At 43.0% G+C, this 21,753-nt stretch overlaps 1 protein-coding gene across 1 annotated transcript in view; it reads left to right on the top strand.

The window, feature by feature from the left end:
- The first annotated feature begins 786 nt into the window (after positions 1-786).
- LOC117360523 (serine protease 53-like) overlaps positions 787-21,753 on the top strand; it is a 70,499-nt gene continuing 49,532 nt past the window's right edge. Inside the window, exons 1-2 of the mRNA XM_033944401.1 lie at positions 787-826; positions 18,904-18,930. Coding sequence (XP_033800292.1) covers positions 787-826; positions 18,904-18,930 — 67 coding nt within the window. The remainder of the gene's footprint in view (positions 827-18,903; positions 18,931-21,753) is intronic.

Below are 21,753 nucleotides of genomic sequence, written 5' to 3'. Positions count from 1 at the left end.
GGAGCGGCAGTAGTTGTGGCCTTCCCTCCCCTAGCTCCGTAGTTCGGTCGCCACCGCTGCCGCCTCCTTCTCTCCCTGATGTCGGCTCCCAATGTGTGCACGTGCCGCACACGTGCCACACTCTGCAACATTTCTCTGCCGACCACAGAGCAACGGATGCACGGAGCCATAAAAATTGAAGTGCACATGTGCGCTAAGGGTATTATTATCTTAGATTATATACAGTATATATACAGAATGTATATCTAAACATATATATACATTCTGTATATATAGGACACACAGCATTTAGTGCACATTAATATCTATTAGCACGCCTAAGCTTTAGTAAAAGGTCCCCCAATTACATACAGTATATCTCAATTATGTCTTTTTAAATAAGACTGTAATGTAATGTGGATTGTAATGAAGGGAAGAGTGTGAATGAAGCCAGCAGAGAATGATATTTGAAGATCGAGACAGCCTTAAAATGGAAAGGGGGGTGAGGGGAGGAAATTAAAGAGGAAAAGTGAGCAATAGGTCTTCATACTCATGAGTAAACTGCAAATGTTCAGTCAGCCCAGCTTGTAATGCCTTTAGGATACATTAGATAACCGACAGAAAAAAAAAAGATGTGATGCTGGCTTTGAAAATAGTTGGAAATCAAGCATCCTTCCTTTGTGCTAATGAAAAATTGGCCAGTCACGATGTGTGGAAGGTATGACGGCAGCAAGTAGGAGTCTCAGAGGGAGTAGTGTATATAAACCATGCAGGTGTGAGTTTCAGGAATACACACACCCAGGGAGGATGAAGGAGCTTCAGGTATACCTCTTACTGCTCATAGCAGGTGAGTCATTATTTTGCTTTCCCAAAATCCAACCTCTGCTTCAAACTGGTCTGAGAAAAGTACTATTTTTTCCCTGAAACAATTTACAGCTCTGGAACTGTCTTAGCTGTGTCTGAGGGATATTTTCTTTCTATTTTTTTCTTGTAATCTAAAATCTACACTCATATTATAAAAGAATGATAAAACACAGGTCTTGCAACTTATTCTATAGGTAAAAACTTGGGAAAAGTTTATAGTTTATATAGGCCTCCATTTATCAAACCGCATTAGAGTTTTTTATCGCTGGCCACTGTGGTAAAAGCTCAAATGCTCATAGAATTCCTATGAGCGCTGGAGATTTTACTGTAGCAGTCGGTGATAAACAACCCTAACAAGGCTTGATTAAAGGGGGGCCATAGTTTATAGTCTATTACTTATATTCGGCCTTTATACAAAGCGGATTACATCAGTACATTCATTATTAAAACAATAACTTAACATTCATAATACCACATACATCTTAGTAAAACATCTTCATCACATAACATAACAAACGTTTTCTTTATAATTTCCAAGTTTGGGGTATATGTGCTATGTGCACATTTGTGTGTTTGTGGGGGTGGGGGGACATGATACATCTATTCCTTTATTTTCCTGGTCTTTCATTTTCATTCTCTGGCTCTGGCATTGGCTTTGTGATCTTGGGCAAATCCCATTATCATCCTTGACATCTGGAATCCAGTTTAATACAAGTCCAGCATTACAGGGGTAATTTTATAAAGCATTTTTTTCATGAGTAATGCATGTCTTAAATGTGGAAAAGGCTATTATAAATTTGTTTAGATGTACACGTGAATATACAGTAGCACAGGTATAGCAACATAGCATCTACTTTTTCATTTAGGCATTCCAGGGGTGTAACTTGAATGGAGTTGTGATATTCACAAGAACTAAATAAAGTACTACATATAATAATAATAATAATAGTTTATTTTTATATACCGCCAAACCATCAGTTCTTGGCGGTTTACACAATAGTAATTATAATTACTATAAAGTAATTAAAATACAGATCCAAATAACAATCTATCTATATATATAAAATCGGAGGTATGTATGTGTGTATGTATGTGTGTATGTGCCGCGATCACGCAAAAACGGCTTGACCGATTTGAACGAAACTTGGTATGCAGATCCCTCACTACCTGGGGTGATATGTTCTGGGGGTCTCGCGGCCCACTTGCACATGTGGGCGGAGCTACAAACCGAAAATCAGATTTCACCCATTCATGTCAATGGAAAAAATGTAAAAAGCTGCCATTCTCACAGTAATTCCAACTACCTGGGGTGATATGTTCTGGGGGTCTCGCGGCCCACCTGCACACGTGGGCGGAGCTACAAACAGAACATCTGATTTCACCCATTCATGTCAATGGAAAAAATGTAAAAAGCTACCATTCTCACTGTAATTCAAAAACGGCTTGACCGATTTGAACGAAACTTGGTATGCAGATCCCTCACTACCTGGGGTGATATGTTCTGGGGGTCTCGCGGCCCACCTGCACACGTGGGCGGAGCTACAAACAGAAAATCTTATTTCACCCATTCATGTCAATGGAAAGGATGTAAAAAGCTGCCATTCTCACAGTAATTCCAACTATAAAACACTTTATATGACACTATAACCACTAGAGACATCTTTTCTATTCTACCACGGACACCATACATATAGAGTTTGTATGTTCTAACTGTGTTTGTAACTGTTTCCTTCATGCACCCCAGTTCATAATGTTATTACATTACATGAGTACTCACATATGCTGAACTAGGCACACAGGTTCCATTCTGAACCGGGAAAAAACTGCATGGAGTTTCTTTTCAACCTGAGTTTCCACATATTGAGTTGTTTAAATCAATACTGAAACTTTTGGATGCCACTTATTCCAACAGATCTTCCTTTTCAGTTTAAGAGATTGCTAATTCCAGTGAGACTTGCATTCATTCACCACTATAAAGTATCTTTATTTGAATCCATTTACAGTGTTATTGCTATAATTAAATACCCGTGCAACGCCGGGGCATCAGCTATATATATATATAAAATCGGATGTATGTATGTATGTTCCAGCATAACTCCGAAACGCATGGACAGTTTCAACAAAACTTGGTATACATATCAATTGCTATCTGGGAAAAAATACTGTGGGGGTGGGAAGGGGATGACATGTAAAGACTCATCGAAAAAGACAGATATTGCTTTGACCAATGGTGTGAAGCTTGGGGAATGATGTCACACAGTCAGAATGATGTCACAGTCAACAGTATATAAGGAAGTGCCGCTGTGGTGTGGTGTGGTGAAGCCGAAACTGAAAATTTGTGTGATGTTATTCCTCAAGTGAATGTTCCTGAAGGGAATTTATATCCGGGCAACGCCGGGTGATCAGCTAGTGTCTTATAAAAGAAAGTAGCACAATTCAATAAAAGATATTGACTAACAAAATGCGACCCTAACTTATTCAAAGTAAAATATGTACAATACAAATTATTTATACTAAAATGGATAAGAAAACTGTAAACATTATGCCATAAAAATAATAAGAAATCCGCTTATCATGATAATTTTAAAATCAATTAAATATTATATTGTTTAAATAGATAAGTTTTAAGATCTTTCCAGAATTGATGATAAGTGAGGGCTGGAGAGATAAGAGCTTTCAAACATGAATTCATTATTCTTGCTTGAAACGCCAGAGTCCTAAGAATTTCTTATATACATAGGGGCCAATATTCAAATGTGCTTATCTGGTTAGCAGGGACTGCTAACTATATAATAGCTGGTGACAGGGGATATTCAGCTTCAGCTCAAATTTTGTTTTTTCAAGTCGCCTTCACTCTCTCCACCGTTTCATAGATTTTCTGACCCTGCATAGTCTCCCATGCCTTTTTAATTTCCCAATGGGATATGCAACCCTATGTATGCTGGCATCGCTAAACACACGGGCTCCTTTTACAAAGGTGCATTAGGGCCTTAACATGCAGAATAGCACGTGCTAAATTGCCACGCGCGCTAGCCGCTACCGCCTCCTTTTAAGCAGGTGGTAATTTTTCAGCCAGCACGTGCTATAGCGTGCACTAATCTTGTGCATGCACTAAAAACGCTAGCGCACCTTAGTAAAAGGAGCCCTAACTGCACACTGCTTTCAGCCATTACACAACTCTGCTTCCTGTGTTCTTTACCAAGCCTACAAACACGACTGGGGACAGGCTCCCTGAACTATTTTTTTTTTTTATTGTTTAAAATATTATAGATGTGGAGGGGCATTTTCAATATGGAATAGGAATAAGCGGTTGATAAAAATTTTAAATAAATAAATAAATAAAATTAATTTGATTTTGGACGTTTGGGAAAAACATCCAAAAATCCAGTAGAGAAAATGGTCATTTTCAAACCAGAAAAAATTCAACTTTTTGTTTTGAAAAATGGCTATTTGCTAGATGTTTTTGAGCTCAGTGAGTCTATCTTTTAAGACCACAAAAAAAAATGTCCTATGGAAAATTGCACAAAATCAAGCCTTTAGGATGTATGGAGAGCCAGCATTCTTAGTAGACTGGCCACACAGACATCCCAGAGCAACTTAAGGGATACTGCAATAGACTTCACATAAAAAGTCCCAGGTACACATCTCACCATTATTCCCTTACATTGTATAGGGAGCCCTTCAAATCCCACCAAAAACCTACTGTACCCAACTGTACACCACAACAATAGCCTTTATGCCTGAAGTTGACACCTATATGTAAGTACAGTAGGTTTTTGTTGGGTTTTGGAGAGCTCACATGTTCTACCACAAGTGTACTAGTTAGAGTGAGGTATGGTCCTGGATAGAGAATGACACAGGGACAAATTTTTCCCTGTCCCCGCGGGAACTCATATTCCTGTCCTGTCACTGCCTCATGCCTGCAAGCTCCATCCTCATCTGCACAAGCCTCAAACACTTTAAAATCATAAGTGTTCGAGGCTTGTGAGGTTAAAGCAGAGCTTACAGCAGGGGTAGGGGACTCCGGTCCTCGAGAGCCGTATTCCAGTCGGGTTTTCAGGATTTCCCCAATGAATATGCAGGAGATCTATTTGCATGCACTGCTTTCAATTCATATTCATTGAGGAAATCCTGAAAACCCGACTGGAATACAGCTCTTGAGGACCAGAGTTCCCTACCCCTGGCTTACAGGAATGGGACGGGGACAAATTTGTTGCAGAAAAACATTAAAATCATAAGTCTGCCCTAGTCCTGCCCAAAACGTCCCCTTGTGATTTAAGCACCCTGTATATGAACTGCATAGAAAACTGTCTGAAAAATGAGTTTTGAAAATAGTGATTTGGACGTTTTGGCAAAAAAGAAAGGTCTATCTGCCCCTTTATGCCACTTTTTGGACATTCTTCTGTTTTGAAAATGAGCCCCTTAGTGTGATTTTATTCCCACTCATTCATTTCAGCTATTGGATGGGCTTTAAAGAGAGCCTTTATCAAACAGGCATAAAATAGGCTCATTTTAGAAATTTCCATAGGCGTACTTTTATAAAACTATCCCACAAGCATATTTTATAAGAAACTTGACAGTGTAGAACAGTTGCCTTGGGATTACACAGAATTCACAGCACATACTTTTATCTGATGTACAGTACCTATAGGCATTCCCGAAGATGGAGAAAAAACAGAGCAGGGGCAGGATCAGTCTTTATGCGAATATTACAAAGACACACACACGCACTATGGATGTGCATTTTTTTTAGCAGGCCTTAACAAATCAAGTGCATGCAAAATCAATTCAAGGCACGTAAACCTATTGCACATCGAAAAGTTCTAATGCATTTTACACAGTTTTATTAAAACAAATGTCTGCAAAAACTCAAAAATCCCCCCAACTGGGAAAATTTTCCCCAAATCTAAAAAGAAAACAAACCATTTTTACTTCAGCACATCTGTAACATTCAGCTATTCATACTGGTGCATAGATGCACAGACACACCTGTCCTAGAGAAAATGTAAGTTTATGTGGGAGCTTTTGGAAATCTATTTTATAAAGATGCATTCACTAAAGAGGCACAGCATATGTGCCTCCACAGCCTGTATTTTCCATTAAATAATTGCATTATGAGGACCATTTTCAATACCACTTACTATCACATAATTGCTTATCTAAATATTGCTCTCATATGGCTAGTTAAAACAGCCATTATAGTAAGAAAAAAAAAATTCACAAAGCAAAGATGATTAACATCTGTTATATGCACTTACCCCCTGATTCTATATATGTCACCAAAATTCGGCCACTCAAATTTGGGTATGGATCCCAGATGCACATAGAAACTAATTAGTCAATTAGGCGTGCTAACAATAAATTACTGGAATTAATTGGCACCAATTAAGATTTATGTGTGGATCTGCTGACACACTGTTCCAGTGTCTTGCAAATTTCTGGATGCCGTGGCACACTAAACCCTGTGCTGTGGCTAGAGGACATATGGCTATGCGCAGACATTGATGCAATGATGGCACGTACGTGCATGATGTCATCATGTTGATGTCTGCGTACGTGCAAAGACTCTCGAGACGGGGACCTGAGCCACCAGTGGGGAGGGACACTGCAACAGGAGATGTGCATAGAGGAGCAGAGGCGCCGGTGCCAGCTGACTGCCTACAGTACATGCCTCTTACTGTAAGAGGCACGTCCCTATATGTAGTCAGCCAATGCCAGCAGCGGTGCCTTTCCTCGTCGCCGGCATCTCATGGCACACCCAGGATTTCACCGTGGAACAGGTTTCAACAGACTCACAATAAACTGCTGTTAAAAAATTTTTTATGGCACTTATGGCCAAATTTTAAACATGGCGCTGGAAGTTAGGCAGCGGTAGGGCACCTCCATAAAGGCCGTCGTTATCCCGCCTATGGAGGTGCCTTGCAATGCCTAATATCACTGTAGGCGTGGTTAATTCTGGAAGTAGTGTTAAGCATCATAAGGCACCTCCATAGGCCTGATTCTCGTGAAATGTAGGTGCTGGAAATATAGTACTTTAAAACCCTGGCCTACCTTTCCAGCGCCTTCCTCTCACATAGCTGGATTCTAGATTCCTCATATAGCACCATTGCCTGATTGGCACGCAATTGGCGGCAGTTTCTAAGGTGGCCACTGATAACGGTGCTGTTTACTCAATCCGGGCCTTAGTGCAGAGTTTAACAGCACTTTAATTTGGGCACTATTTACTGAATCTGGCCCCTAATATAAATTACTACAGCCAGTATACGCATTAATTTTACGGTGTCCTTGCTTAATTCTGTGTCAGCTTCCTGGCAGTGTCCAGATGGAATTTGCATTCATAAGGAACACAAGCCAAGAATGATAATTATTTTTTCTATTCCTGTTTTCATAGTATCATGCACTTGTGATTCAAGCAGGACTGGACTCCCTTGCTCCTTCAAGAACATTACCCAGAAATACCACAGACAGTGCTTAGAAATTTTGACTAATGAATATACTTTGGAATCCATTGTGTAATATAAACAAACAGAGGGAAGGAAGAGTCTCGTTTTTGCCATCACTGGCCTTGGGCACTGTGATGCAGTGCATATAATTTAATCATTCTAGCATCTATAATTTAATTTCCCACTGACTTACACTATGATTTTTTTTCCTTGTCTGTTATTTGATCTGGTTTTACCAGCAGGGCTGTTCCTGGGTGTTCCTGGGCTCCAGGGCTGTTTCTGTACAGGGAGGTGCGATGAGGCAAGGTTGAGTATACCCATAAAGTAAATCATAATTAATGATTTATTCTGGGTTGATTCAGCTTCTCCTCTCTTCCCCCATATATTAACTAATACCATGTTCTGCAATATCTTTTCTGTTAGTCACCTGTAAATACTGATGGTAGCTTGAACTGCCTCTGTTATTACTTTCCACTAAGAACATAAGAATTGCCACTGCTGGGTCAGACCAGTGGTCCATCGTGCCCAGTAGTCCACTCCCATGGCGGCCCTTAAGTCAAAGACCAGTGCCCTAACTGAGACTAGCCTTACCTGCGTACATTCTGGTTTAGCAGGAACTTGTCTAACTTTGTCTTGAATCCCTGGAGGGTGTTTCCCCTATATCAGCCTCCGGAAGAGTATTTCAGTTTTCTACCTTTCTCTGGGTGAAGAAGAACTTCCTTACGTTTGTACGGATTCTATCTCCTTTTAACTTTAGAGAGTGCCCTCTCGTTCTCTCTACCTTGGAGAGGGTGAACAACTTATCTTTATCTATTAAGACTATTCCCTTCATTATCTTGAATGTTTCGATAACGTCCCCTCTGAGTCTTCTCTTTTCAAGGGCGAAGAGGCGCTCTTTTCTTCTTTTCAGCCTGCTATTATCAGAGACTCATCATGTGCAGCCAGTAGCGTAGCAAGGATGAGTGACGCCTCTCCCCCACCCTCTTTTCCACTCCGCTCTTTCCTGAACCCCATCCTCCCGGCCCATGCTCCCTTCCCTTCCCCCATGCCGTTTTAATTTTCCAGGCGCGAGCAACAGCACGAACTTGCTGACATCACTTCCTAGGTGTGAAGCTCGGAAGTGACATCAGAGAGAGGTGATACCAACGCGGGCAGCAAGTTCGTAATGCGGGAAGGGGCACATGTGCACAGCAGGGGGGTCAGGAAGAAGCCGGGGGTGGGGAGGGAATGGAGAGGACAGGTGCCTGTGTCTCTTACAAAGACCAGGCCTGGGGCAGACTGCCCCCCCCTTATTATGCTAATGTGTGCAGCCAATCTGTTTTTTTAGGGTACCATCAAAAAGAGCCTCCTTCTTTAGCTCTCAACAAGGAGTCATCATGTGCCTCTTTAAAGGGAAGAATATCTCCTCCTGGAAAATGACTGCATTCTAACCCAAAAGCCACAGGTTCAGCGCTCACTTGTGCATGAGAACTATCAACAGTGAAAAAGTGCATTATTTTTAGATTGGAGGAATAGCATAATGGTTAGCACAGTAGGCTTTGATCCTGGTGAACTCAGTTCAATTCCCACTGCAGTTTCTTGTGACCTTGAACCAGTCCAATAACCTCCATTGTAAAACTGTGACTGAGTTCAAAGAAGCGTGGGATGAACACAGAGGAACTAGAATCAGAAAATAATATTAAAAATTGAACTAAGGCCAGTTCTGGGCAGACTTGCACGGTCAGTGTCTGTATATGGCCATTTGGTGGAGGATGGGCTGGGGAGGGCTTCAATGGCTGGGAGGGTTTAGATGGGCTGGAGTAGGTTTTAATGGAGATTTCGGCAGTAGGAACCCAAGCACAGTACCGGGTAGAGCTTTGGATTCTTGCCCAGAAATAGCTAAGAAGAAAAAATTTAAATTGAATCAGGTTGGGCAGATTGGATGGATCATTCGGGTCTTTGTCTGCCGTCATCTATAATAATAAAATGCTAAGCACACATACGCACTCCTACCGCGTGTTCCCTGAGATCTGATCTGTCAGGCTGTGGCTGGTAGGAGTGCGCATGCGCGCTTACCACACATCTCTCTCTCGCAGCGGGCTTGAACACTTGCAATTACAGTACCTGACAAAGTTCATTTTTTTAGCTCAAAGCAGCTCCTCTCTCGAACAACACCAGGTGGGGATCGAGAGAGGAGCCGCAGTGTCGGCTTTGAACTAAAAAATGAACTTTGTCATCCGGAGCCGGCAAATAGGACATCGGGAAAGCTACAGCTTTCCAGCCCCCATCTTCACATCTGTAGAGGGAGAGTATCTTATACTTTCGGCCACACCTCCGTTTCTTTTCTACTCCCCAGCTTTTAAGCCCCCTCTCTCACACTTAAGATATATTTACAGAGCTGGGGGGGAGGCGCAAGGCTGCGGCGGCCTTCCTTCCCCGGCTCTCCCACGGTGCGGCTAAGCGCTGTCGGCCGGTGATCGTGTTTTCAGACGGAAAAGGAAGGATTGGGCTGTGATTGGTGGTGATGCCGGTGTTTTTCCTCTCCATGCCACTGCAGTACTTCCAGTGCCGGTGTTTTTCCTCTCCATGCCGCTGCAGTACTTCCTCCAAACCGGGCTACTACGGTGCTCACCGGGGGTTGGCCGGAGCGTCACCAAGTATCCAGAGGGCTAGAGTGTATGAGAGTAAAGACAGACTGGGGGGGAGGGTCTCCGTAAATTGTATAAGCAAGTGTTTGAAGTCACAGTTATTGAAAAGTTGTATTGTTCTCTGTGGGGGAAGACTGATTTGTACAATAATGATTGGAATAAGTACTAGAAACGTTATCAACTGCCGAGATTGGATAAGGGACAGATCAGATTATTTTGCCTTTTTCAGGATATGGTGACAGGGTGCTATAAGAGAATTATTGCGCTTGCAAAATATATTATGCTGCTTTACTTTCACCTTTATTGTAATATGGACAAAGCGCCTTTCCTGCCAGGTTAAATAGATTGCCTTTCCAAGGGCCCTACCTGCCTTCCTGCCTGCCAGCCACTAGGCGTGCCTGCCCTATGCCCTGTCCCAGCCTACCATTAGATCACCGGAGGGGGGACAGGGTACAGAGTCTGGCAGGGAGGGGGGGACAGGGTGCAGAGCTTGGCAAGGAGTGTGGGGTTGGGTGTAGAGCCTGGCAGGGAGAATTTGGTTCAGAATGTTTTTTTGCTGCACAGGGAAGTGGGGTGGGAGGGAAATGCTGCTGAACAGGGAAATGGAGGGGGTGGGGGAGGGGATGCTGATGTGGCTACTGCACAGGGAAGTGGAGGTGGGGGGAGAGAAATGCTGCTGCATAGGGGGCAGGGAGAGAGACTGATAGAAAGAAAGACAGATAGTGGGAGGGAGGGAGACAGAAAGAAAAGAAGAAAGAGACAGGGGCAGGGAGAGAGACAGAAAGAAAGAAAGACAGCAGCAGAAAGAGACAGAAATAAAGAAAGACAGACAGACATATATTCTAGCACCCGTTAATGTAACGGGCTTAAAGACTAGTCTACTATGTTACTATATTGCCCCAGGTACAGAACTTACATTGTGAGCCCTCTAGGGATAAGAACATAAGAACAGCCTTACTGGGTCAGACCAATGGCCCATCAAGCCCAGTAGCCTGTTCTCACGGTGGCCAATCCAGGTCACTAGTACCTGGCCAAAACCCAAGGAATAGCAATATTCCATGCTACCGATCCAGGGCAAGTAGTGATTTCCCCCATGACTTCCTCAATAACAGACTATGGAAATTGTCCCAACCTTTCTTAAAACCAGCTACGCTATCCACTCTTACTACAACCTCTGGCAATGCGTTCCAGAACTTAATTATTTTCTAAGTGAAAAAAAATTCCTCTTATTGGTTTTAAAAGTACAGTATTTCCCTGTAACTTCATCGAGTGCTCCCTAGAGAAAATACCTCTGTATGATGTGCAGAGTTCTGACTATGTCTAGTAGCACTATAGAAATGATTAGTAGTACTGTAGTAGTCTTTACTACTGATGGGGTCAGTGTGGTGGGGTCAGTGTGGTGGAATCAGCTGCCTCCTAACATCAAATCCCTTGATGGACTTTTGAGCTTTAGGAAAGCAATAAAAACCTACCTCTTCATCTGACTCCTCAGGAAAAGCTAGCATTCAGACCATTACTCTCAAATCACTGTATTCTTAATAGATGTCCAACTGACTCTCTCCCTGTGCATGGTCAGGCTCCAAGTGTCTGCTAATCCAGAACAATTTGAACTATACGCACCTCACAGTACCCTATTGCCTTAGTCTTCTGTTTCCTGTTGTTAATTGTTATGTGTCTTGTTTGCTGTTATGTATGTTACCATAACCGTTCTGGGCTCCTCAGGGAGGATGGGATATAAATCAAATTAAATTAATTAATTAATTGTGCAAAAGGAGGATAAGCTTCAGCATTTAATCTTATTCAGATATTCAGTGTTGCTATCCATTAACTATGTCCAGTGGCCACGCTGGTGCTTATATGTTTAGCGTTAGACCTAATCATATAACTTGTGTTTAATGGTTCTACATTATCACTGATAGGGCAGCTCCATAAAGTGTACTTCCATATTTAAGCACCAGTAAAATGTATGGTTATAGAATTAGGGTTACTTATATGCATACATAAATGCATGCATACTTGCATAAATGACCCATATTCTGTCTATGTGCTATTAGCATACAGTTGTAGGGTAGGTATTCACATGGGTGGAAAATTTGGGTGCAATCATTTAACTGTACACCTTATACAGAGGTACATTTTCTATCCCTAGTGGGTTCCCAATGTAAGTTTTGTACCCTTTCAAACTGGGCCTCTGCCCTGAATGGCCGCCTCTGTCCTCCAGTAACTGGAAGGACTGCAAATTCACCTCTCCATCCCCATCTCTTGTTGCCTATCTTTAGCCTGTCCCCCGCTGCTGCTTCTGGCTGGCTGGCTCTAGCCCCTTCCAAGCAAGCACTCAGGTAACCTCACTAGCCCTGCTATCTTTTTAAGCTAAACCCTTTCTAGGTGGCGCAAGCTGCTAGCATGTGATGCATCGTGCAACAAAGGAATGTGTTCCTTGTTCACACTCCTTCGTGCACCTCCCTATTCTACTTCTTGTACATTTCTATTTTCTTTCTCTATTCATCTCTTTATGGTTCCAAATCACTTTCTCATTCTCACTCTCCCCAATTTTACTTCCTTTCCCTCTTCATAGCAACATAGTAGATGACGACAGATAAAGATCCGAATGGTCCATCCAGTCTGCCCAACTTGATTCAATTTAAATTTTTTTTTTTTCTTCTTAGCTTTTTCTGGGCAAGAATCCAAAGCTCTACCCGGTACTGTGCTTGGGTTCCTACTGCCGAAATCTCCATTAAAACCTACTCCAGCCCATCTACACCCTCCCAGCCATTGAAGCCCTCCCCAGCCCATCTTCCACCAAATGGCCATATACAGACACAGACCGTGCAAGTCTGTCCAGTACTGGCCTTAGTTCAATTTTTAATATTATTTTTTGATTCTAGATGCTCTGTGTTCATTCCACGCTTCTTTGAACTCAGTCACAGTTTCACACCACAAGTCCTCAGTATCTTTCTGCTTTTTCTATTTCTTCACCATCCATCGTGTCATTTACCTTATTCTCCGCTCTCAAGCTCAAATATTCTCTTTCTTCCATTCATCCATCTCCTTTCTCTTTGAGCACTTCCTGTCTTCGTCATTGCTGTCATTATTCCCCTTTGCTTCGGTGCACTCTCCTACTTCTTCTTCTGCTCACCACTACGGATGTCAATCGCAACCCTGGTCCTCCATACCATCTGCTTCCCAACGTGTGCAACTGCCCTAACCTTATACTTACTCCTCTCCTTCAGTCCTCCTCTCTCCCTTTCTCATGTGCCTTATGGAATGCTCACTCTGCCTCCAACAAACTGCCCTACATTCATGACCTCTTTATTTCTCAGTCCCTCCACCTGATTGCTCTAACTGAGACATGGATTGGCCCTGAGGACTTAACTGCAGCTGCTGCTTTCTCTCACGGTGGCTACCACTTCTCCTATACAGAATGCCGTACATGTCAAGATGGAGGAGTTAGGCTTTTCTCTCCTTCTTGCAGATCCCAACCACTTCTCCCAACTCAATCCCACAGCCTTTCCTTATTTGAAGTCTACTCTGTCTGCCTATTGAATCCTCTACCTCTCTGAATAGCGGCCATTTATCATTCCCCTAACAAGTCCCCTTCCTCCTTTCTCATCAAATTTGACTCCTGGCTTTCTGGCTTCCTCGATTCATCTTCTCCCTCACTCCTTCTTGGGGATTTTAACATTCATGTTGACAAACTCTCTGTCACTTAAACCTCTAAGATTCTTGCCTTAACCTCTTCATTCGACCTCCAGCTGTGCTCCACCTTGATCTTGTCTTCTTCTCCAACTGCTCTCTCTCTCGCTAACCTTTCTACCTCATTGCTCCCCCATCTCTGATCATCATCTGATAACCTTCACATATAATCACCCTCCTCCTCAGCCATGCTCAATCACCACCAATAGGTTTTGAAATATTCAAGCCCTTAATCCTTCCACATTCTCAACCACTGTTTCACCTCTTCTTGCCTCCACTATGTTATCTAAGTCTAAGTCTCGTCGTACAATTCCATTCTCTCCTCTACTCTGGACACCTTTGCTCCCCCTGTTCCCTGCACTGTCAGGTATACCAACCTCAACTTTTGCTCACTCCTAGTTCACTACTTACATTCCTGCTCCTTTAGCTCAAATCTTGTACACATGATGATTTCCTTCACTTTAAATTTATACTGACTTCTTTTAATTTTGCTCTTACACTGGTCAAGCAAGACTACTACATCCAACTAAGTAACTCCTTTTTTTCCAACCCACACCATCTCTTTGCCATGCTGAACTCCCTCCTCAAAGTGCCCCCACCCTGACCCCTCCATCTCTCTCTCCTCACATGAAGGCTGAATACTTCCATGACAAGGATCACAAGATCGCCCTTGAATTCAGCACAGTCACATCCTTCTCCCCTTTCTCACCTACCACATTCCTGACATTCAGGCTCACATTATCCCTTCTTCCTTTACCCAAACAACTCAGGATGCATCCACACATCCTTCCCTTGCCTGGTCCCACCCTTTTGACCCTCCTTCACCTACCATCAACTTTTCTTCCTTCCATGAAATTACAGAAGAAGAAACTGCACAATTTGTGTTCTCAGCCAAGCCTACAACATGCCCTCAGGCTCTATTCCCACCCCTCTACTTGACCCCCATCTCATATACTGTTATACCTTCCATCTGCCATACCCTCAACTGTCCCTGATGCCTTCAACATGTGGTGGTTAAGTTGCTCTTCAAAAACCCCTCGCTAGACCTCACCTGCCCATCCAACTATCACCCTGTCTCCCTTCTTCCATTTATATCCATGCTACTCAAGTGTGCTGTCCTCCGTCGCTGCCTTAAATTCCTTTCATCTTGATAGACTCTTGATCCTCTACAATCAGGCTTCCGACCCTTACACTTAAGAGAGACTGCCCTCACTAAAGTCTGCAGTGGTCCGTTCCTGGTCAGATCTAAGGGCCTTTACTCGATCCTAATCCTTCTTGACCTGTGTGCTGCCTATGACACTGTTAATCACTGATTACTTCTTGATATACTGTCCTTGCATGGATTCCATGAATCTGTCCTCTCCTGCCTCCTACCTCTCCCATTGCACATTTAGTGTATGCATTGGTGGGTCCTCCTCTGCTGCTATCCTGCTAGTTGGCGTGCCCCAGGGTTCTGTCTTAGGACCTCTTCTTTTCTCTCTCTACACTTCCTCCCTTGGCTTCAAGTATTACCTATATACTGATGACTTCCAGATCTACCTCTCTACACTCGAAATTTCACCTAGAGTCCAAGAAAAAGTCTCAGCTTGTTTGGCTGACATTGCTACCTAGTTGTCCTGCTGTCATCTGAAACTAAATATGTCCAAGACTGAGCTGCTCCTCTTTTCTCCTAAACCCTCTGTTCCTCTCCCTCCATTCTCCATCTCTGTAAATAATACTGTCATCGTTCCAGTCTCCTCTGCCTGCAACATTGGAGTCATCTTCGATTCCAACCATTCATTTTCTATGCACTTCCAACAAACTGCTAAGGCCTGTCACTTCTATCTCTACATTACCAAAATTCACCCCTTCCTCTCTGAGCACACTACCCAAACCCTTGTCCACATTCTCTTAACCCAGCTTATCACAAACTGTGTGCCTCCTGAGATTTGAAGTGTGCCGCGGTATACTGGGGAGGAAGAGAAGCACTGGCGCTAGCTGACTTGCACATCCTGTAGGGCCAGAGGTTCTCAACACATGGTACGGTGCTGGCACTGCATGTCTAGCAACTTCCTGCTGCCGTTGCATATCTCTCAGGATTCCTGCCTTCCTCGTCTTCTCTCCCCACCCTCAGACCAGCAGCGGCAGCTCACTGTGTGCTTTTAACTTTGCTACACAGCTACCGCTAGCATTAGTTTAGCCGCGGTTTCATCAGGCTGGCCCACTTCAATGATTCAACTTCCTCTTTTGTCAGAGGTAGGCCAGCCTAGCAAAGGTCCCAAGGCTGCCTGATGAAACCACGGCTAAACTAATGCTAGTGGCAGCTGTGTGGTGAAGTTAAAAGCACACAGTGAGCTGCAGTTAGAGAAAGGAGGCGCATTGCTGGACAGGGGAGGAGGGAAAGTGATAAGAGGTACTGCTGGGCAGGGGGAATGGGGAGGATGGAAGAAAGAAGGGGTATTGCTGGACATGGGGAGAGGGAGATGTGCTGCTAGACAGGGGGCAGGGAAAGGGAAGGGAGAAGAGGTGATGCTGGACCTGGCAGAAGGGGAGGGAAAGGAAAGATGCTACATACTAGAGGGGAGGGTGAGATGGTAGATGGGTAGAGAGCATATTAGTTGTGAGTGGAGTTGGGGGAAGGAAGGAAAATTTTTGCAGGAGGAGTGAGAGTGATGAGAGAGAGAGAGAAATGGATATGGGGTGGAGGAGAGGGAGAAATGGTGCATGGGGAGAGAGTATGTTGGGTTGGGGTGTGAGAAGGAGGGATGTCACTCGAGGGAAGAGGCAAAGAGATAGTAAACGTGCAGGAGACAGAAAGTGTTGGACTCATGGAGAGAGCGAGATGGATGGGGGGGGCAAAAAGAAGGGAAGGAGCTATGTCACACTCAGGGGAAGGGAGAGAGGGCAGAGAGTGAAAAGTTGGACTCATGGAGGGAAAGAGAGAGAGATGTTGGTTGGGGAAGGGAAGGAGGACTAGAGGAGAAGAAGCATGCAGGAGGAAGAGAGAAAAAAATGTTGGACTGGTGAAAAGGAGGGAAAAATGGACAGGGAGGAGGGCCAGAAAGGAGGAAGGGAAGGGAGATGGACTGCAGGGGCCAGAAAGGAGGAAGGGAAAAAGAAATGTTACACTGGAGGGGGGGAAGGTAGGAGAGAGATGTCAGAAGAAAGCAGAAAAATTGAATGTTAAGTTAACGCTAAAGATGGATGCAGGGCAGAAAGTGAAGACGGAGAGAAAAACAGTCAATGGATAAGAAGGCCCTGGAAACATAGTTAAAAGCACAGAAAAATAAAGTCACCAGACAACAAAGGTAGGGAAAATGATTTTATTTTCAATATAGTGATTGAAATGTGTCAGTTTTGAGAATTTATATCTGCTATGTATATTGTGTGTAAATGAAAAATGAATGGGAAAAATTACATTACAATTAGTAAAGGGGGTGGGATGTAGGGCAGAGCTTGGGTGGGTCTATGGCGGAGCTTGGGAGGTCTGTGGTTGGGGGTACTCAGTTGATATTTGTTAGACTTAGGGGATACTTGGCTTGAAGTAGTTGAGACACTCAGCCGGCATCAGCGCTTCTCCTTCTCTCCGGCCTTCTTCTCTGCTGGCACCCTATAATGGCATCTCAGGGCTTGTCTGGAGGGCCTCTGCGCATACGCGAACGTCAACATGATGATGTCATGACGGATACGTCCACGCACTTCCAGATGCCTCAAGCCGTGGCCACTACCTTTAGTGTGCCCCAGCTCAAGAACGTTTGAGAGACGCTGTCTTAACCTCACGCTTAGATTACTGCAATCTACTTCTAACTGGTCTCCCACTGTTCAAAACTCTGCTGCACGACTCATCTTCACCAATCTCGCTACACTCATGTTACCCCTCTCTTTAAATCACTTCACTGGCTCCCTATCCACCTTTGTATACAGTTCAAACTCCTAATATGAGTACTAACCTTACCTATAAGTGTGTTCATTCTACTGCCCCTCAGTATCTCTCCTCTCTTCGATCTCCTTAAATATCTCCCAGAAAACTCCATTCCTCAGATCAGCAACTCTTAGCTGTACCCTTCTCCTCCACTGCCAATTCTAGACGTCATTCCTTTCATCTAGCTGCCCCTTATGCTTGGAATAAACTATCTGAGTTTATTTGCCACGCCTTTTACCTTTCCTTGTTTAAAAGCAGACTGAAAACCCACCTTTTTGATGTAGCTTCAATCCATAACCCTAGACAGTAGATTTTCCATTTCTATAGCGCTATCAGATGCATGCAGCGCTGCAAAGAGTCAAAGAAGAAGAAAACAGTCCCTGCTCGAAAGAGCTTACAATCTAAACAGCCAAGAGAGACAAATTGGGACTGTCTCCTTTGTGACTCTGTACAGCGCTGCGTACCCAGAAACAGGTCTAACATTTGAGGCACCAAAAGAGTGTTGGCCAGTGTTATCTGAGTAAAAAATATGTCCTCCTATTGGTTTTAAAAGTATCTTCCTATAACTTTCTATACTTCTATATACTTCTATAACTTTCTACTATACTGTAACTTGGTATATCCAGACCCTTCTAAGGAATTGTAGGCCTGGACATACTAAATGAGTATTCCCAAAGAAAGTCCTTCTGACCTGGATTCATTCTATTAATCTCTGATGCTCTCTTTTAAAATTTTATAAACTTAAAAATATTTTTATACACCAGTTGATTATTGCCAGTTCCTAGATATGGGCTAGCATTTTCCTAACTTTGCTCCAGGACTACCCTAGTACTCAGTGGCGTAGTAAGGGGGGGTGTGGGGGGAACACTCTGGGTGCCATCTTGGTGAGGGTGCTGGCACCTCTCTGCCCCCCCACGCCACATTCTCCATCCCTCCTCCTTATACTTCTTTAAATCTTCACCAGCATGAGCAACTTTTCCGGCCTGCTGCTCACCCCGGCCTGCTTCCTCTCTGAAATGACTTCCAGGTTGCAAGGACAGGAAGTGATGTCAGAGGGAAAGCCAATGCTGGTGCGAGCCGCAGGCTAGAGAAGCTGCTCCCGCTGGCGAAGATTTAAAGAGGGGGAGGGGGAGCATGAGTGTGGTGTGGGGGGCTCAGAAAGGGCAGGGGGCTTAGAAGGAGTGTGGGGTGGAGAATAGGGCATGGGGGACACCACCACCCTGGGTGCCTCCTACCCTCGCTACGTCACTGCTAGTACTACCTGCATAATGACATGACAGAGGAAATATTCAATAGTGCTAGCTGGTTAAGTGCCACTGAATATTCCCTTAGAGTATGGTTAGCATGATTCAGCTAAGTAAGTGCATGTCACTATCCTTTCCTTTTGCCTTCACAGGCCTGGATCATGGAGCAACCGAGATGGGTAAGAAACTTTTGTTTATGTTGTTTTCTTGTTTTGTTTTGCTATGATTTTCTAAGATATACAGTACATGTGAAATGGCCTTCTCTTTCCTAAATCAGAGCAATATAATTGCTTTGCCTACTAATGGTGTGGGCCAGTGGGGCTCAGGATCTACGGTAAATCCTATGAATCTCACACTTAGCATAAAAAACAAAGGGCTCCATGTACTAAACAGCGCTAGAGTTTTTTAGTGCGGGGCTGGTGAAATAAATGCTGTTACTTACTTTGGTTGATGCACTTTCAGTATGTTGGTCCCCATTGTATTTGTCTTGGTGGGGCAGATTAGAGGCAATAAAGATGGTCTTAATGCTATTGCTATTGCTCAATCTATTGGCTTTACTATCTTTGCGTACGCGGATGATATTCAGCTCATTCATCCCATTCAACTAGACAATTCTGCACAAATTCAGGAAATCAACCATAAACTTACTCTCATTAATAACTGATTATCTCAAAATTTACTTGCCCTCAGTATTGCTAAAACAAAGGCCACGCTCTTTCCAACTAAAGAAAATGAAACCCAATCCAATTGGTACAGATCATAAAACTTCTAGGAGTAATTCTTGATAATTCTCTCTCTTTTAAAGCTCAAATTAGCTTCATAGTGCAAAAATGTTTCTTCAAATTAAAGATGATCTGCTCTATTTCAACCCTTCTAGACCCAAAAGCTCTCAATATTCTAATTCATTCCTTGATCATTTCCAGTTTAGACTACTGCAATTCCCTCTATCAAGGAACCACCCAAAAACAGATCAGGAGACTACAGATAATTCAAAATACTGCTATTAAAATCTTCCTCAAGGCTAAAATTTTTTTACCATGTCTCTCCTCTTCTTAAAAAAGCCTATTGGTTGCCTATCACACACAGAATCTCGTTTAAAACTCTCTTACTAGTGTTCAAAGTTCAACTCAATCACTCTCCCATGTTCATTGACAGGCTTTTAATCCCTTATGAATCCTCAAGGTCACTGAGATCCTCTAATCAACATCTCTTGAATATTCCCTCAATTAGACAGCTATTTTATGATACAACGTGATAAAATATTTACTCAGTAGTTGCGCCCACACTTTGGAATGCCCTTCCCCCTAACACTTCGGCAAGAAACTGATTTAAACAATTTCAAAACCAATCTTAAAACTTTTCTTTTCAAAGAGATTTGATTCAGACGTTCAAATACTTGAAAGGTATTAACATAGAATAAAATCTGTTCCAGAGAAAGGAAAATGGTAAAACCAGAGGACATAATTTGAGGTTGAGGGGTGGTAGACTCAAGAGCAATTTAAGGAATTTTTTCTTTACAGAGAGGGTGGTGGATGCCTGGAATGCACTCCCGATAGAAGTGGGGGAGAGGAAAACGGTGACAGAGTTCAAAAAAGATTGGGATGAACACAGAGGATCTAGAATAACAAATAATAGTAAATATTAATGAACTAAGGCCAGTACTGGGCAGACTTGCATGGTCTGTGTCTGTATATGGCCTTTTGGTTGAGGATAGGCTGGGGAGAGTGAGCTTTGACGGAGACTTCAGTAGTTGGAACCTAAGTACCGGTTTGATCCTTGGATTCTTGCCCAGAAATAGCGGACCGGCGGTTGAAGAACACTGCTTTAGAGGGCAAAGTTAACTCCCCAGTACACATTCTCACTGGGGATATGATACATTGACACTGGTAGATGAAGGCTGTTTACCCAGTTGATCAAATGACAACTGCAACAGGCTTCAGTTAAAATTTCTGGGTCAGAATGCCTGGTCCCCAAATTAGTGAAGCACAGGTCAAGTTATGTGACTTGTGGTACAGGTCAATCACCGCAATGACCCTATTGCAAAAGAGAGAAGTTCCAGTGGGACAATGGGACAGGGGATCTAAAAACAGGACGGTCCCATTCAAAACGGGATGTATGGTCTCATTATACATGGCTCAAGTATATGCAGAGACAAATTACCATGCAGGACAGAGAGAAGTTTGGGTTGGCGCTGCAGAAGGAAAAAAAAAAAATCTCTTGGAGTATGAAATCCCAGGCACCAGGATGCCATTTCTAGGCGCCATGTAAGCAGGGTAATTGGACACAAGCACACTCTTTAAGCAGCAGTTGTCAATTAAGCTGCTATCTTTCGCTCTAGGTGTGTAAAAATGCACCAGAATAATGAAATGATGCAAATGTTTTCCAAAAGCAAATTATTATTTATTCCTTATCGGAAATGATTTATCATAAGGTTGGTTGTATCATGATAATTATTACAGAAGCCAAAAGCTGGCCTTGCTAGTAACAAATTCCAGCATTTTACCAGTTACACATCCATATATATCCTAAATGATGACATTCCTTCGCTACAATCTAACTGGTCCAAATTATTTGCTTCCATATAAGGCTTGCTTCTATACCTTCATATGGGCATGTCACAAAAGCATTCCTAAAAATTACATTCTTATACCTAAAAAGTTACATTCTCATATTAAGCTTACATGTTTTATAAAGAAGAAATACATAGACAGATATTGTAATGTACTCACGAAGACTAATGTGCACATACAGCTTTTAAATACCATCATCTCTGTGCTGAGAAATTCATGTCCCTTTGTCTAACTAAAACTAGAGGAGAGACAGAGGGATTAACCCCCCCTCCCATCAGAGTTTCACAGAGTAGAAAAAGTTGCTTAAGGTCAGAGGTTAAATCCCAGATGTAGTCCTCTCAGAATTTCTTCAGATTTCACATATATGAAATCAAAGTAAAATATATTCTTGTAAAATATACACTTGTTACCTATAGCTACATAAGTAAATTC

The sequence above is a fragment of the Geotrypetes seraphini genome, chromosome 5 (assembly GCF_902459505.1).
Source record: "Geotrypetes seraphini chromosome 5, aGeoSer1.1, whole genome shotgun sequence".
NCBI lineage: Eukaryota > Metazoa > Chordata > Amphibia > Gymnophiona > Dermophiidae > Geotrypetes > Geotrypetes seraphini.
Note: the sequence above shows the minus strand (reverse complement) of the source record. Positions and strands in the feature narration are given on the sequence as shown.